Source organism: Musca autumnalis, unplaced genomic scaffold, assembly GCF_047663935.1.
Source record: "Musca autumnalis isolate F117 unplaced genomic scaffold, ASM4766393v1 scaffold_4, whole genome shotgun sequence".
In the NCBI taxonomy this organism is placed as follows: Eukaryota; Metazoa; Arthropoda; class Insecta; order Diptera; family Muscidae; genus Musca; species Musca autumnalis.
The window spans coordinates 72,854,741-72,872,084 of record NW_027411977.1 but is presented as its reverse complement, the minus strand read 5'-3'; the positions used below and the strand labels follow the sequence as shown (position 1 = coordinate 72,872,084).

The 17,344-nt window shown below is 35.9% G+C and overlaps 2 protein-coding genes and 1 long non-coding RNA gene across 3 annotated transcripts; 2 read left to right on the top strand and 1 right to left on the bottom strand.

Annotated features, from left to right (window-relative positions):
- Window positions 1-7,632: 7,632 nt before the first annotated feature.
- Window positions 7,633-9,522, top strand: COX7B (Cytochrome c oxidase subunit 7B). Its single transcript, XM_073986024.1, has 4 exons — window positions 7,633-7,701; window positions 7,774-7,837; window positions 9,122-9,288; window positions 9,361-9,522. The coding sequence occupies exons 2-4, from the start codon at window positions 7,792-7,794 to the stop codon at window positions 9,415-9,417; spliced, it is 270 nt and encodes an 89-aa protein (XP_073842125.1). The 5' UTR covers window positions 7,633-7,701; window positions 7,774-7,791; the 3' UTR covers window positions 9,418-9,522.
- Window positions 9,360-10,494, bottom strand: Polr3G (RNA polymerase III subunit G). Its single transcript, XM_073986023.1, has 3 exons — window positions 10,206-10,494; window positions 10,015-10,152; window positions 9,360-9,954 (listed from the first exon to the last, which is right to left on the bottom strand). The coding sequence occupies exons 1-3, from the start codon at window positions 10,353-10,355 to the stop codon at window positions 9,586-9,588; spliced, it is 657 nt and encodes a 218-aa protein (XP_073842124.1). The 5' UTR covers window positions 10,356-10,494; the 3' UTR covers window positions 9,360-9,585.
- A 2,233-nt stretch (window positions 10,495-12,727) lies between these two features.
- On the top strand, window positions 12,728-14,708 carry LOC141402050 (uncharacterized). The gene is made up of 3 exons (XR_012412504.1): window positions 12,728-12,886; window positions 12,958-13,102; window positions 13,164-14,708. It is a non-coding gene; the product is annotated as an uncharacterized lncRNA (long non-coding RNA).
- The last annotated feature ends 2,636 nt before the right edge of the window (window positions 14,709-17,344 follow it).

The following is a 17,344-nucleotide window of genomic DNA, read 5'->3' as shown; positions in this document are numbered from 1 at the left end:
AAAATTTGAATTGTAACGTAAAGTTTTTATTACGCAGTTACTTTATTTAAGCAACAACAACTACCATGTAGAACTCTCTTCATCATTCTAGTCGTTACATTACCTTTTGTTAATGTTCTTTTGTTTGTTTTGTTTTGCAACAATAATGTAATTATCGTTTAGTTCCTACTTCTTGTATTTCGTGTAGTTGTTTGTTGTTGTAGTTACGTCATTACTGTGCTTGTATGTATGTGAGTATGGATGTTCGCTTAGTGCGAATGTGCGTCTGTGTGTTCGCTGCACAGATTCGAGAGGTTGCCATATGTTCTAGATATTTCTAGACCAAGGAGATTTTGGGTATAAATAGAGTTACGAATGGCAACATTGAGGAGTTGTGTTTTAAGCGTCGAATTGAACAGATCGGTAAAAGAATAGCTGCGTGCTAACTAGAGACTTGCTGTGTGCTTAATAATTAAAGTCGGTTCTGAATAAGTGTAATAAAGTAAATAAAGCATTGTAGAAACGTAATCTAAAACGAACCCTGTTTTATTTGGTACAAATCGTATCGGGGAATAAAACAACGTCTACACGGAGATTAGTTAAACCTAATTCCGTAACAATTGGTGTCAGCAGTGAGATTACGATCATCCTACAATGAAGTTTAAGGATCTACGAGTGGAAGACTTGAAGAAGGAGCTAAGTAAGTTGGAGTTGTGTTCTACTGGCAACAAGGCCGAACTACAAAAACGCTTGTTGGAAGAGTTCGAGCGCCATGGAATGAACATCGACGCATATGAGTTCGACAGTAAGGAGGAAGTCGAGTTATCGGCAAAGGGCGAATCCTCCGTTGAGGAAGTTTCATCGGTAGCTGCCAGTGGAGACGATTTGAAATCAATGCTGGCTATGATGATGCTGGAAATTAAGAAAATAGAAGGTAGCTCCATGGAAATGAATAAGAAAAATGAAGAAACTTCCAGACTTATGCTGGAAATGAAATCTGACAACTGTAAGATGTTAGAAGAGATGTCTAGAAAGAATGAAGAAACTTCCAGACTTGTGATGGAAATGAAAGCAGAAAATTGTAGAATGGTTGAAGAAAATTCCAGTAAAATGTTAGAAGAGATGTCTAGAAAGAATGAAGAAACTTCTAGACTTATGATGGAAATGAAAGCAGAAAATTGTCGAATGAGCGAAGAAAATTCCAGAAAATTAGAGGAAAAGTTGGAGGAGAACTCTAGAAAAATCACCGAAAACTTAATGGCAGAAAATTCTAGGATGTTTGAAGAAAATTCAAGAAACTTAAAAGAGGAGTTGGAAGAGAATTCTAGAAAAATTAACGAGAAACTCGAGAACATCACGATAGTGATTGAAAAGAGAGTAGAAAACGTGGAGGTGCAAATTAAAGAGTTGGATAAAAAGATTCTGTCTGTTGACGAGAAATTTCTGGCCCATGACGAGAAATTTGTGAACCTGGAGAAGAAAATGTCGGAACTGGAAATTAAAGGCGGTCCAGTGAGAGCTATCCATAACGCGTTAAAAATTAAGCCTCCAGTGTTCGACGGCTCTACCTCTTTCAATGTGTTCAAATTACAGTTCGAGACAATGGCTGCTAGAGATTCTTGGAACGACAACGACAAAGCGGTATCACTCCTGATGTCATTGAAGGGTGATGCTGCTGACGTATTACAGAGTATTCCCGCCGCTTCTAGGAACAACTATGGAGATATAATGGCTGCTCTTGAACGTAGGTACGGTAGTGAACACAAGCAAGAGATCTACCGAATGGAACTGAGGGGAAGAGTCCAGAAGCCAAATGAGACTTTACAAGACTTTGCGGCTGATATAGAGCGGTTGGCGCAGTTGGCATATCCAGGAGAGACACATCCATTGGTGGACCGCATAAAGATTGAGACATTTGCAAGTGGTATTCGTGATCCAGAGATAAAATTTGCGACGTATGCGGCACCGATAGGAACATTTGCAGAAACCGTGTCATTTGCCCTGGCCCAAGAAACCGCGAAGATGCTGGTGAAACCTAAAGCTTACAACGTGCGGAGGCTGCAAGTTGAGGACAACAATTCCCAGACCGTTGTCGACCTGCTGAAAGATGCACTGATGCGTGTGAAACGAGGGGCTGCTAGAACGAAAAAGACTTGTTATAACTGTCGTAAAGCTGGACACATTGCACGAGAATGCATATTGGAACGACCAAGGCCCAGATCCACCTCACCGCCTTCAAAAAGCGACGACCAACCGGTGGCGAAGAATCTGGAAAGAGAGATATCAGGTGAATCAAATAAAATGAATTCCGTCGATCACGAGGCGCCGCTGGCAGAGGATGAAAACGATGGTCCCACAATTTCTATAGCCATAGTCCAGCAGAAGAATCACAACTTAACGGTTAAAGGCTTCGTCAATGGTGTATTGCGTACCTTGACATTGGACACCGGTGCAGCAAAGTCCATTATTAGACCGGATTTGGTAAAAGGGAAGGTATTGCCGTTAAATGGAGTTAAATTGCGGGCGGCCACAGGCGAGACTACAACGGTGCATGGAAAGGCCTACCAAAGGCTAAGTATGGGTAGAAAATCTGTAAATTTCGATTTTATAGTGGCCGATATTGTGGACGAAGTTATACTTGGTGTAGACTTCATGATTGCCTTCGATATCAACCTGGACATAAAGCACCGTGTGATGACATGGTCCAATGTGGAAATACCGATAAGTGTGGGCTACAACGAGAAAAGCAAACATCGCCCAAAGGCAGAATCCGGCGAGATCGCTGTCGATGTCCGTACTCTGAAGGTGGAAGCCGCTGACAATTGGCCTGTAGGAAAGCCATGGTAGAACAAATACAAGGTAAAGTTAATACTACAACAAATACAACTCGAACAACAACCACAAAGGAATTTGTTTTTGTTTGTAAACCTTAGTGTCAACGTAAATGTAAACAAAACAAGGAAATGTCTATAAATTATTGGAATTTAAAAAACTAATAATTTTTCACATTTGATTGAATATTTTGGAAAACATGAATGAAAACTCGTTAGATTTTCAATTTGAATGTTTCCATATCATTCCACTAAATGCATAATTTCTCGCAGAAAGTAGAATACTTGCAAAAATGTTTCGGGTCGCTGGTAATCCATTGAAAAAAGAGAAGATGTTTCAATCATTTGCTTTTGAAAACAAAAAAGCACATGTTTATTAGGGCTTTATTCTTTATAAGTTTAACAAAATACCACACATATTAACAAATATTGTACCGCCTCTATAAGCGGTGTTTTAGTGTGCGGCATGTCATTCGGACCTGGAGGAGGTTACATGTCAATGATATGAAGCCGTCTTTATGGGAAATAGTTTTTTTTCTGATGAATAAATTTGTTCTTCAAAAATATATATCCCTAATATACATCGAACATAGAAATAAATACATAAAATGTCGAATGGAATTTGACACTAACACTACAACCCAGTTCAGTCAGCTGGGTATTGCTGCTACCTTTTCTTGTTCTACCATGTAGGAAAGCGGAAAAATCCAGCAGCGAGGACGAAAAAGCGAATATGTACGTCGAGGAAAGGTCCATCGAAAAGCAGACGTACAGCAAGGAAGGAAACGTCCGATGAAGACCAGGTGGCACTTAGGAGGGTGACCACGAAGAAAGAAGACATAAAGTTGCGATTGCTGGCGAGAAAACAACGACGTCCAAAGGAGCGAAAGTCCAAAGCTGACGGCGTAGAGGGTACGTCTAGATTGGTTGCCGCCACTACGGAACGAGAACTGCGTCTAGTCAAGAGGAACAGGCTTAAGCGGGAGGCAGTGTTACCAATGCCCATACCACAGGCTTAAGCGGGAGGCAATGTTACGAATGTAACTGATAGGTTTAAGTTAGTTTAGTTTAATTTCCGTTAATTTAAAAATTTGAATTGTAACGTAAAGTTTTTATTACGCAGTTATATGCTGTTTATATTAGAGCTTTTTGCAGGGTTAACCTTCTTTGAGAGGATTTGTTTGAAATATAAGCAATGGAATTGACATTTAAAACCCAGTCGGTTTGTTAAATCCGGTTATATATAAACGGGGTATTACTTTATTTAAGCAACAACAACTACCATGTAGAACTCTCTTCATCATTCTAGTCGTTACATTACCTTTTGTTAATGTTCTTTTGTTTGTTTTGTTTTGCAACAATAATGTAATTATCGTTTAGTTCCTACTTCTTGTATTTCGTGTAGTTGTTTGTTGTTGTAGTTACGTCATTACTGTGCTTGTATGTATGTGAGTATGGATGTTCGCTTAGTGCGAATGTGCGTCTGTGTGTTCGCTGCACAGATTCGAGAGGTTGCCATATGTTCTAGATATTTCTAGACCAAGGAGATTTTGGGTATAAATAGAGTTACGAATGGCAACATTGAGGAGTTGTGTTTTAAGCGTCGAATTGAACAGAACGGTAAAAGAATAGCTGCGTGCTAACTAGAGACTTGCTGTGTGCTTAGTAATTAAAGTCGGTTCTGAATAAGTGTAATAAAGTAAATAAAGCATTGTAGAAACGTAATCTAAAACGAACCCTGTTTTATTTGGTACAAATCGTATCGGGGAATAAAACAACGTCTACACGGAGATTAGTTAAACCTAATTCCGTAACAATAGGATAAACGTCAAATGAAATCAAGATGTGATTTCATTTGACGTTTGAGCTATGGAATTGACAGTTGAAATCGAGTGGATTTCGTAAATGTAAACTTAGCATTAACCTATATAATTAGTGATTACGCCTACGGGCTTCAAAATAAAATAAATTTAATACTTACTGCTTGTTGTGGCGATATAGCGGCCAATAAACCCGAAAGGAGTATTAACTCATATTCAGGTTGAAATTCACGCTAGTGTGGACCGGGGCTTTTGAAAAAATGTGTAGGGATAAACCAACTGTTTTTTTTTTTTGTAGGGATCTCTACAGCAACTGCTTATAAAAGCTGTGTTCCTTTACTTATCTGAGGTTGCCATTTCTAACCTGCAAAGCGTTCCTTAACCCCGAAAAGTGGCAAAAATGGAAGCAATTTTTAAGAGAGTGAGAGAGGAGAGAGAGCGAAAATGGCTTTCTCTTCTATCACAGGCTACCAGACAAATTTCTGCAGGTAAAAAATGGCAGAACTGATTTTTCGACTTTTGTTTGGCGATTATTTCACAATGAAGAAGAAAATGGTCGAAAAACAGAAGAAAAAGTCGAACGCTGACAAAACTAAATTAAAAACTGTGAAATAAAAGACGAAAATTGATTTTTTATGTTTCTTTTTGACATTGTTGCCAGATATACCATTTTTCCGTTCCTTTACTTTTCTGGTAAAAATGTTCATGAGAGAACAATTTTGAAAATTTTCTCTTTTACCACTCTCACCATTAAAAAAGTAAAGGAACAAAGCTAAATGCATCGAACGGAGTGCATTTTTCATAACTCTGTTGGACTACATCGAAAGATGTTGTGAAATCATAACTCCAATTGCACAACTTCCAAAATTTTTTGCTGAGTAATGAAGTAGTGACAATTTAACTATTAATATTAATTTAATTATTAATGTTAATTATTTTGTGTTATTGTTTAGTTTATGTTTGTTTTTATTGGTTTGAGAAACACAACAAACGCGAATGGTAAAATAAAGAGGACACGCAAAAATCTTAAATTTCACGTTAACGTGTGTGGACGCTAATGAAACTTATGCTTAGTTTACATTTACGAAATCCACTCGATTTCAGCTGTCAAATCCATAGGTTAAACGTCAAATGAAATCCAGATGAGATTTCATTTGACGTTTGAGCTATGGAATTGACAGTTGAAATCGAGTGGATTTCGTAAATGTAAACTTAGCGTAATGCTAAAAAGAAACTTTAACGAAATAACACAGGAAAATATTTTAGCTTTTAGGAGAGAAAATAGATGTGTTCGTTTACTCAATAATTTGTACAAGTTCAGTAACTTCTTGTAATCGGCTAATGCCCGTAATTTCTACACGTAGTTATCTATGAGTTCATAGATACCCCCGTGTAAGCAAAATTTCATAATTTCAATCCATAGGTAACGTTACCGGGTCGAAAACGGCCGTGTTACTTACACCAAGGATTTTGCCTGGTTGATCGTTACCAATAGGTGTGTACGATAACTTCGCAAGTGAAAAGTACTTGCAAGCACTCAGCAAGTTCTCAGTAACCACTCTCCACCAATTTTACTCTCTCGAAGCAAAAAATTTGCAGATTGTTATCGAACAGCAATTTGCAAAGAAATCAGCTGATTTGATAAACAAGAAGAAGTTGGCGGAAGAGATTAAATTTAACAATTGAAGGTGTCTACCATTTTTTTTTATTTTCCATTTAAAATTCTTCTTTGATCCATAAAATGTTGTACACACTTAACAGCTATATTATTTAATTTTGTGTCAACAGATGTGAAAATAATCTTCTCTCCTTCTCTGGCCTTTCCTACATCTTGTTCTGAGTGCGAGAATGCGGATTGGATTATGACAAAAGTTTGTGAGATAGGGCAACACGGAAATCCAATGGTGTTCTAGCTTGTGCCCTCAAATATAGTGGCTCTCCTTCCACGTTCTTATTTGATAGTGGTCGATTGCCTTATGTAGGCAACCCCGTTGACTTGACTTGCGCCAATGATCCGGAACTGAGTTCCACCCGGCTATCGTGTTAAGGCCTCGGTACATAAGAAGCATGACTTTCTGGCTGAAATCATTTCTGCCTTTTATGTGACGAGGCCCTTAGTGTTGCTACAACTATAATTCCCTTTCCAATGCACAAATATAAAACATACTGGAACGCAGTGCGATATTTGGCATACATATTTATTGATATCGTTGGGAATACCTGGCCGTCTACATTGTGTTTCTCCTACTCCATGGATGAACCGCTTTTTGCTGGGATTTGATACCTTTAAAATAAAAGAAATAGTCACCACAAACTACAAAATAAGTTATTTTACTTACATTATCGTTTTCCATAATTTATTTAATAATTTTTTCCCTTTTTACATCTATTTATTTTAATAGCCAAACGTTTGTTTATGTTTTTGCCAAGAAGTCCGCCACAAAACATTTGAATTTAAATCAGCTGATGAAGCTTGCAAATTCTTACAAGAAAAATTTTCCTTGCAAAAACTTGTAAACAAAAGTCTCCAAAACTCTCCAATATTCTCTCACAATTGTCTCCAAATTCTCTCTCTTTTACATATGCTCTGTTGCAGAACCTGCAAGAAGCTACTATTTTTTACTACGATAAAAGTTTTTCCTTTATGTTATCGAAAAAAAAGTAAAAATTAATAGATTCTTGCAGTTCTGGAACAGACCAATAAAGTTGCATTTGCTTGCTTTAAGCATAGTACACACTGACCAACAAAACTGACAGTCATCGGGGTCCATTTTTACCTTCCTAATCTCTAAATAATACTTTACATATTGTATTTCATGGATTTTTAGCCAAAAAAGTTTTTATTTGCCAGAAAATTGTGGTAAAAGTACGTTGACTGTCAGTTTTGAATGATGGTGTGTACTCCACTTTACGCCATACGTCACAAATTCCTATTTAGGTGAATAATGTTGCCATACTATATACTACAAACAGAGTTGTATTTTTCTACTCTGCTGCAAACTGTCAAAGAGATATCTGCACAGCTGAACTGTCAGAGATTTTGAGTTAATATCTTCATCCCCACACCAGGCACGTAAAATTGTTAAACTGTAGAAAAAAAGAAAAATATAAATTAATTTGTTTGCTTTCCTTTAAATTGTAGCGCTAAAACTTGAAGAAAAATGTTGGCTAAACACATTGTCAAGCAAGGTCTCCTTTTGAGAAATGGTAAGATAAAAATCAATCAACTTTATTTCTAACAAAACAGACCCAATCTGTTTCAGAATAACCTTAAAAATTACATAACTGGGAATAACTGTTTTTGTGTGTAGGCTTATGTTTTTCCTCGCCAGAAATGAAGAAACGAGTGAATTGACCTTGGGTAAATTTAATCAGGACATAATTTCCAAAGGATGTGGTGAATGAACTTTAGTGTTAAAATTTTTATCGAATTGTTGTGCAGGTCTTGTTTTCGGTTTGGTTCTGGAAACTATGACTCAAAACATCAAACACTGCAAATGTATTATTTCCAAACGGACATTCGGGATTTAATGCCAAAAAAATGTATAATTGAAAGAAAAACTACGATTTTAAAAATCGAGAAATTAAAGGAAAATTGAATTTTGGGCAGAAGTACAGAAAATTTACATTTTCCCCACGTTATATGCCTTTTACATGTTCATTCGTTCTGGATAATTGCGATTTGATGTGAAGATAGTTTTGTTAAAGAAAATATAATGTGAGAAATCCTTAAAATGGGATCATCTAATTGGTAAATTAGAAAAATACTTTTTCTTTGTTCTTACCCCACTTTACTCTGAACTCATTTCTTCCTTCATTTCCATTGGTTGGCACCATCACTGATTTCCAAGGCATATGCGACTCCCTTTTAGTAATATAAGAAGTGTTACTTTATGACGTCACATAATACATGGGGTTATAAAATCCCACCTAATAAAAGCTGCGAAGCAAAAAACACCAACAAAAATGCCCAACACACTATCCATGCTATAAATATGTGTCTATAAGTATTTGGGGGATAATATGGTACATTTACGGATAAGTTTCTATTGGAATTACCAGGTAATACTAAAGGGAAATTTAGGTCTTTTTGTTTTGCTGGCAAATGTTTAATTGCAAAAATATCAATCAATGAATTTTGAGTAGCACAGGAATATAGGTCTATTTTTAGTTAGGAAATATGTTTTGAGACCAAAAGAAGACATCAGAAGATCTCGAAACCTCGCTTATATACCGATACCTTTACTGTGTCATCTAGTTTATTGCATTGCAGAGAAATTTACCAGACCACTCCACAAGTCCCCAGTTATATTTATAAAAATTTGCGGATTCTGTTTAAAAAACAAAATTTTTCTTATTTCCTACTGTTTTCATACTGAAACCATCGCTACCACAAATATTGCTGCATTCAACATTTTTATTATACCAAAAAACATTGTCGTAAGATATCTTCCATTTTCCTATGTTTAATTTTTTTTCATTTGTTTCTAGCTGGTGCTTTGTCCCGCGCATCCTACCACGGCAGTGGTGTTAAGGTCACCATGAACGATTTGCCAGTTCCCCAAGGTGATTGGAAAGAACACCACACCCGCCAAAACACCAAGTACAACGCTGTCTTGGCTGCCGGTGTTGCTGCCTTAGTTGGCACCATTTTCTTGGTAACTATTTCACGTCGTTTGCTTTAAACCACATTACATTGCTAATACAAATACATATTTCCCTTTTTACAGGTTAAATCTACTGGCCTCATTCACTTGAACTACAGCCCCCCAGAATCTACCGATTAAATTAATTTGCTTGTAATAATGTGTGTTTAATTAGTAACATTCTTAAGAAAATAACTGTGAAAACACGTTATTAACAAAAATAAAGTGATACAAAAAAAAAACACATTGTTTTGGAATATTCATTTGTACTTTAATGTTCAACAAAAGCACATATCCATAATCGACCCCTTAATAAACAGGACCATCGTCGAGATTGTCATCTTCCTCATTATACGCTTCACCATTATCGAAATATGTATTGCCATAATCATTATCATCATCCATTTCATCATCAACATCTTCTCCCAACTCCTCTTCCACTTCTTCTTCGGAATCTGTGTTTGCTTTGTTGGGTGCATCTACATCATCCTCCGTCTGCTCTTTTTCTTCCAATACCTTCAAGCGATCCTCTATATTTGCTGGTTTGGTTTTCTTAAGAGCAACTGCCTTTGCCTTTGTTATCACTTTACGTTTCTTATTAGCCATTTGTAATTCTGCAGGCATAAGTGACCAATTGAATTCTATTCTAGGTTTCATTTTAATACATTGTTCCGCACTCTGCAAATAAGAATTTAAACATAATATGAAACGGATAAAATCTATTTTGTCTTAAGTTACCGCTTCTTTTGGATTATATCTTGAAATTCCTCTGCCGGATACTGTTTTATCTATAGGCTGCAGGAAATATGCTGAATCTCTCATGTGATTAAGAAAATCTTCTTTCCAAAGGATTTGATAGTTCTGTGAAGCTGTAGTCTGCAAAATGTTAATATTAGGAAATGTTTGGTGCATATTAAGCATCATCCTACCTCTAGTGTTACGGGCTTAGACATTAACGGTGGATATGTTGGTGGTGGTGCCTGGGCAACCTGTGGCATATCTTTCCCTACACATCCTAGTGTTTGTAATTGCTCCTGTGTTAAAGTTCCAGTCTTTACACCTCTGCCGCGACCAGCCATGTTTAAAATATGTATAAACTTTTTTAATTTAATTAATAATTACATGAAACTCTTCTATTAAAATGTAAACAATGCGGTTGGTTCCCATAAAGAAGCGAGGGCTAGAGTTGTGTAGTTCGCAACGTACTAGTTCAAACGAACTATTCCCACGAAAGAACGTTGGGACCATGACCCTATTACAGGTCCTTCAGCAAGCGAATTCAAAGAAAAACAAAGATTTTAAATGTCAAAATTCATAAACAGAGGCGAACAAATGTTTTGAGGCGAATTTCTTTTCTGTTAATTTAGGTAGATACATACATACAAAACATTTTCCGAGAAAAAGTTGTTATGTACCGTAGCTATTTTTGTTTGACGAAACAGAAAATACCAGCTGATCGAACTTGAACTGCTAAAATAAGTTATTGTAAAGAAATTCTCATGCAAAACACAGCAAATGTTGACATTTCACGTGTACAACATTAACTTTAGCTGTGTTCCTTTACTTACCTTAGGTTACCATTTTAACCATTTTTAACCTGCAAAGCGTTCTTTAACGCCGAAAAGTGAAAAAACTGGAAGCAATTTTTAAGAGAGTGAGAGGGGAGAGAGAGAGCGAAAATGGCTTTCTCTTCTACCACAGGCTACCAGCAAAATTTCTGCAGGTAGAAAATGGCAGAACTGATTTTTCGACTTTTGTTTGACTATTATTTCACAAAATGGACGAAAAACCGAAGAAAAAGTCGAACACTGACAACACTAAGTCTGTCTGGTTACTTTCCCAGCAAGAATTGTCCAGCAAGAACTTTCTCAGAGAGTAAGGGGTTTTGTCCGCCAACAAAGGAAGCAAACACGTTGTATTTTATTAAAAATAAAAAAGAAAATGAAACAAAAAAGTATTTTTCCACTTTACAAATTTGTTCTCCATAAAACAATACAATTAAACTATGTTATTTCCACAATAAAATTGTTTTTAATGTTCACAAACATAAATCAACAAAAAACTAAAAACAGCTTATTGATTGTTTTCAGGAAGAAGAAGAGCTTGCAAGTGCTTGCTAGAAGAAATTTGTCCAGCAAGAATTTGCAAGCTCTCAGTGAAAGAACTGTCAAAATGTCTCTCTCGAATCGCTCTCTTTTGCTGGTTTTTTGTGTTAACAGACGACTTCCAGCAACAATTGGTACAAATTGTTACAAATTTTAGGGTAACCAGACACAGCTACTAAATTAAAAACTGTGAAATAAAAGACGAAAATTGATTTTTTATGTTTTTTTCTGACATTGCTGCCGGATCTACCATTTTTCCGTTCCTTTACTTTTCTGGTAAAAATGTTCATGAGAGAGCAACTTTGAACAATTTTGACACTTTTCTCTTTTACCACTCTTACCATTAAAAAAGTAAAGGAACAAAGCTTTTATTTGTTTTCTTTTTTCGAGATGTCTACATCTACCTGTTTCTGTACAGTTTGACATTTCTATTCCTCGCAGCGAATTCAAATGACAAATATGAATTGTGACAGCACAAACCTAAATCATCTGATTTTGCTGGGGGCCTGTAATTGGGCCATGGTTTGGACCTAGTCTTATGCCAGACTATGAAAATTTTCATTAACGTGAAAATGAGTTTATAGGCAAGAGGTGTGAAGTGGGTGAAACTGTGTACACAAGGTTCTATAATCTGAAATTATTCTTTAGCCCCCGGCACATACGGTACGTTGTGCGACGCGTTGCGCGTTGAAAACAACAACCACATGAAAAATGTGTAAGTGATGCCAAGTTTGTTCTTGAAGTTTTCATGTGGTTGTTGTAACACAACGCTCAACGCGCCGTATGTGCCGAGGCCTTTTGTGTTTAAAAACGTAACTCTCAAACTAATATAATACTAAATTTATAGTAAGTTTACATTTACGAAATCCACTCGATTTCAACTCTAAATTCCAGTGCTTAAACGTTAAATGAAATCCAATGGATTTAAAATGAGTTTTCATTTGACGTATACGTAAAGGAATTGACAGTTGAAATCGAGTGGATTTCGTAAATGTAAACCAAGCATTACACTCTCGTTCCAAAATCCACTGGATTTCACGAAATCCTGAAATACACCCTGGTGTTTACACGTATTTGGCGGTCGATTATTGATAGCAACCCAACTGCAGTTACGTAGCCCACAGCAAATTTAATAGTAAAAAATTCCATTTCCGCATTGATATTTATACTTTTTCACAATTATATTAATAGCCATGATACAAGGTAATCTCATTTGAAAAACCCGTCCTTGAGCTGCCAAATACAACCATGCGTTCGAAACGAAATTAAAGTTGTTTTTGTTATTGTATGGCAATGACAACAACAATTGTTTATTTACATTTTATTTAGTGTGTATGTATAAAATTTCCATTGAAACAAATAAATTCCAACAATTAAGTGATGATGCGACAATCTTTGGCACAATTTCGGAAGAATTCGCATTAAGTTTTTTTCGCGCTTGTTCTTGTTAATGCAATTCAGGGCTGCAGAATGCAATAATTATGGGAAAATTGTCAAGAAAGATGGTAAGCGTTCAAAAAGAAATTCTGTGAAAAATCCCTAAAATAACAGTGTTTTTCTGTATCACGCTCCTCAGGATACACTCGAAAAGCAATGAACAAATGGAGGAAAAGAAACTTTTGCTTACAAGCCTTCAACAAATACACCAATTGATTGACCTGATACCAAAAGCGTTTCTGCAACCAACAACATAACCAAACAATGATGACGGCAACAACCCGGTAAGTAAATGTGTTGAAGTGATGATGAATTGCTTAAATTCATATGTGTTCCTTGTTGCAGATCATCAAACCTCTACGGAATCTTGGCAAACTCGTCGCGGACAAGGGAAGGTCTTCGGAAGCGATATACACATAGCCCAGAAAGTCTGCGTTCACCTTACTACTTTTCAAAAACGATGCTAAAACTTTAATAAATAGGTAAATGAGATCAGTTTTTCTTTCATAAATATGTTATTGGCACTCTTTACTACCAGAATAAAAAGAAAAATTCCAGAAATATATTATTATTACGAAGATAACGGTAAAAAAGTGTTAAAACTGCTAAATTAGGGCCCCAAAAAGTCTGCGTTCACTTTGTATGTTGCAATAATGCCGTTAGTTTTTTTGAATTTTTTTGCAGTTTTCTCCCATTTTTAATCAATATTGTCACAATTGGTCATTCTGTGAGGTCGTTTGCACACTTAACTTAAAAAAGTAAAGTATTTCAAGAATGGAAAACAAGGGCAAAGAAATTGGCATCGATAAAAGGAAAATTCTAGGTAAATAATGGAAAAAGCTATCGAAATATTGTCGAAACTGTAGGTAGAACATATTAGTCTATACATAGAGTGATAATTAACTATAAACAAACCGGAATTTTTACGTCAAAACCCAGATCTGGACGGTCAAAGCTCAGTTTTGGACGGTCAAAAATATTATCAGAACGGGAGGAGCGTAACATAACTAATATAGTTAAAACAAACAGTCCGATAATTACTTCGAAAATTGTTGAAAATGTGAAAATGGCATCCAAAAAAAGTATTTGTGCACAAACCGCCAGAAAAATACTGCATAAAGCTGGATATCACGGTATAGTCGCACGGAGAAAGCCGTACATATCACTAGTGAACAGTCAGAAGCACATTGAATTTGCTAATGAATACATAAACAAGCCCCCAGTATTCCGGAATCAAGTCATATTTTCGGACGAAAGCATGTTCTATATGTTTGCAATGAAAGGACTTCAAACTGTTCGGAGAAAGCTCGATCAGCGCTTGAAAAACAAAATCTTGTTTTACACCGTAAAAAATGGCGAGGGTGCTGTTTTGGTTTGGGGGTGTGTAGCAGCTTCTGGATTGGGCCAACTTGTATTTATTGAATTGACAATGGACAAGTATGGTTACCTAAACATCATGAAGCGCAATTTGAACCAAAAATGCAGAAGAACATGGTTCAGCTACGAAATTTTGGTTGCAACAACATAACGTTTCAAAGCATACTGCTGAGATTGTAAGGTTTTGGCTTCTATATAATGCCCAGATCTGGGCTGTGGCGTAAAAATTCCGGTTTGTTTATAGTTAATTATCACTCTGTGTATAGACTAATATGTTCTACCTACAGTTTAGACAATATTTCGATAGCTTTTTCCATTATTTACCTAGAATGTTCCTTTTATCGATGCCAATTTCTTTGCCCTTGTTTTCCATTCTTGAAATACTTTACTTTTTTAAGTTAAGTGTGCAAACGACCTCACAGAATGACCAGTTGTGACAATATTGATTAAAAATGGGAGAAAACTGCAAAAAAATCAAAAAAAAACTAACGGTATTATTGCAACATACAAAGTGAACGCAGACTTTTTGGGGCTCTAATTTAGCAGTTGTAACACTTTTTTACCGTTACCTTCGCAAAAATAATATATTTTCTGGAATTTTTCTTTTTATTCTGATACTAAAGAGTGCCAAAAACATATTTATGAAAGAAACCCTGATATCATTTATCTTTTTATTAAAGTTTTAGCATCATTTTTGAAAAGTAGTAAGGTGAACGCAGACTTTCTGGGCTATGTGTAAATAAAAAAAATGGTTGCCTCTACATACTAAGAATTTCCGCCGCTGGAGGTTAATGTATCTGCCAATTTAATCATGTGGCTAGAATCATCTGGGATAGAATCCAAAAGGTGTACAAACCCCAAAGATTCCGTGCGGGCAGTGGTGAAGGTTTTTTGCAAGTGTGGTTCCACCTTGAAGCTTCCTCATTCCAAGATTACTAACACCGATTTGTATCCCAATTTTATATCTGAAGAAATCCGCAGGTATTTCGTGACCCACGCAAGAAGATCTTTGGCCGTATTCGTCGTCTCCATCCAGTGTTAATTGAATTGCCTAAAAACCACTCTCCTGTTGTTGCCAGCAAAGCTGCTGCCAACCGCGCTAAAATGTTACAGAAGGTTTTGAATCTAGAAAGAAGATGCCCACTACCCCCCAAGAAGATGTAAACTTTTGAAATCTTATAAACTTTGTTAGAATATATTTTTTAATGCAGCAAAATGTATGATTCTGTATAAAATTTAAGAATTGGGTTATATAACTAACTAATGTTTTACATATGTATTTCTTAAGAAACCGACATCTATGCATGTTTGTTTTATCTTTAAAAAATAAAACCTTCGCAAAGAAAAAATACGATATTGTAGTCATGATTGTAAAAGCTGGATCTTGTGGAGCCATTTAATTGTTGTCTTGCCAAACAGTCATTTTAGGTTGTCACCGCAGGATTTTTTCACTTGTTGCACACGCTACCTCAGTTTTTTACCTGTTGCTTATTTAGTGTGTATTCTGCGTTTCAAATGCGCATCAGTGACGCTGTGGATTTCAATACTTCGCATTAATTCTGTATCACTGCGATATCGAATAGGATGCTTGATACTAATTCTTTCAATTATTGTGACCAACAGCCATTTATATTTGTCGCAATAGGATTTTTTAAGGCTTGAACAAAAATGTACGTCTGAAAGCATGGACTTGATCACGAAACACGTCATACCTCAGTAAACAGGACCACACGGAATTTATAAACGTTTCTCGAACACCCCTTAAGCGAAAACTTTGTGTGGAGGTACTCAAAGGACTGCCTCGATATAGCCCATCCTTAATCTATATCTGGAAAAAATATTGCGAGGATTAATTTTTGACAAAATCTGTTGATCCGGTCGTAAGTTATTGTACGCACCATTTTAGCGAAAATCTTTCAACTTTTATAGGGGAAGAAGTCATGGTAGAACAAGAAAAGGTAGCAGCAATACCCAGCTGACTGAACTGGGTTGTAGTGTTAGTGTCAAATTCCATTCGACATTTTATGTATTTATTTCTATGTTCGATGTATATTAGGGATATATATTTTTGAAGAACAAATTTATTCATCAGAAAAAAACTATTTCCCATAAAGACGGCTTCATATTATTGACATGTAACCTCCTCCAGGTCCGAACGACATGCCGCACACTAAAACATCGCCTATAGAGGCGGTACAATATTTGTTAATATGTGTGGTATTTTGTTAAACTTGAAAAGAATAAAGCCCTAATAAACATGTGCTTTTTTGTTTTCAAAAGCAAATGATTGAAACATCTTCTCTTTTTTCAATGAATTACCAGCGACCCGAAACATTTTTGCAAGTATTCTACTTTCTGCGAGAAATTATGCATTTAGTGGAATGATATGGAAACATTCAAATTGAAAATCTAACGAGTTTTCATTCATGTTTTCCAAAATATTCAATCAAATGTGAAAAAATATTAGTTTTTTAAATTCCAATAATTTATAGACATTTCCTTGTTTTGTTTACATTTACGTTGACACTAAGGTTTACAAACAAAAACAAATTCCTTTGTGGTTGTTGTTCGAGTTGTATTTGTTGTAGTATTAACTTTACCTTGTATTTGTTCATGGTATTTGTTCTACCATGGGAAGAAGTAAACATTTCCCCCATTCTCGAAATTGATTAAACATTTGAAAAAATATGACGAAGACCGATATTTGGACCACATCAGCAGATCCGTTCGAGATTTATCCTTCAGACGGGCGGACAGACAACACATAACCGACTGAAAATGGTCTGAAAATTTTAAATTTAAAAATTTTAAATTAAATTGTTTTCAGATTTGAAATGTAAATAAACCTGACGTATGTATGTTTTAACATATACGTACAAAGTTTGTCAAACTCTTGTTGGCAATGAAGGGACGGCAAAGCGAATACAACTCTGTGAGCTCTAAGCGTGAGGTTACCTTGTATCATTGTATCATGATTAATAGCTTAAGGTTCAAAAAACTGATAGTAAATGAATTCGACAAAAATTTCTGTCGTTTCACTTATTTTAATTCTATGATTTTCTCTTCTGGCAACGCAACTACAGGGGCCTAATTCTCGCATACGTGATCGAGTTATTTCGATCGATATTTTCAGTATTTGGATTACGGCA

Excerpts from the sequence above, each read along its gene's own strand:
- COX7B (XM_073986024.1), top strand. The coding sequence starts at position 7,792 with ATGTTGGCTAAACACATTGTCAAGCAAGGTCTCCTTTTGAGAAATG. Across the intron at positions 7,838-9,121 it reads AGGTCTCCTTTTGAGAAATG|CTGGTGCTTTGTCCCGCGCA; the intron begins GTAAGATAAAAA and ends ATTTGTTTCTAG. Across the intron at positions 9,289-9,360 it reads TAGTTGGCACCATTTTCTTG|GTTAAATCTACTGGCCTCAT; the intron begins GTAACTATTTCA and ends CCCTTTTTACAG.
- Polr3G (XM_073986023.1), bottom strand. The coding sequence starts at position 10,355 with ATGGCTGGTCGCGGCAGAGGTGTAAAGACTGGAACTTTAACACAGGAG. Across the intron at positions 10,153-10,205 it reads CTAAGCCCGTAACACTAGAG|ACTACAGCTTCACAGAACTA; the intron begins GTAGGATGATGC and ends AACATTTTGCAG. Across the intron at positions 9,955-10,014 it reads GATATAATCCAAAAGAAGCG|AGTGCGGAACAATGTATTAA; the intron begins GTAACTTAAGAC and ends TCTTATTTGCAG.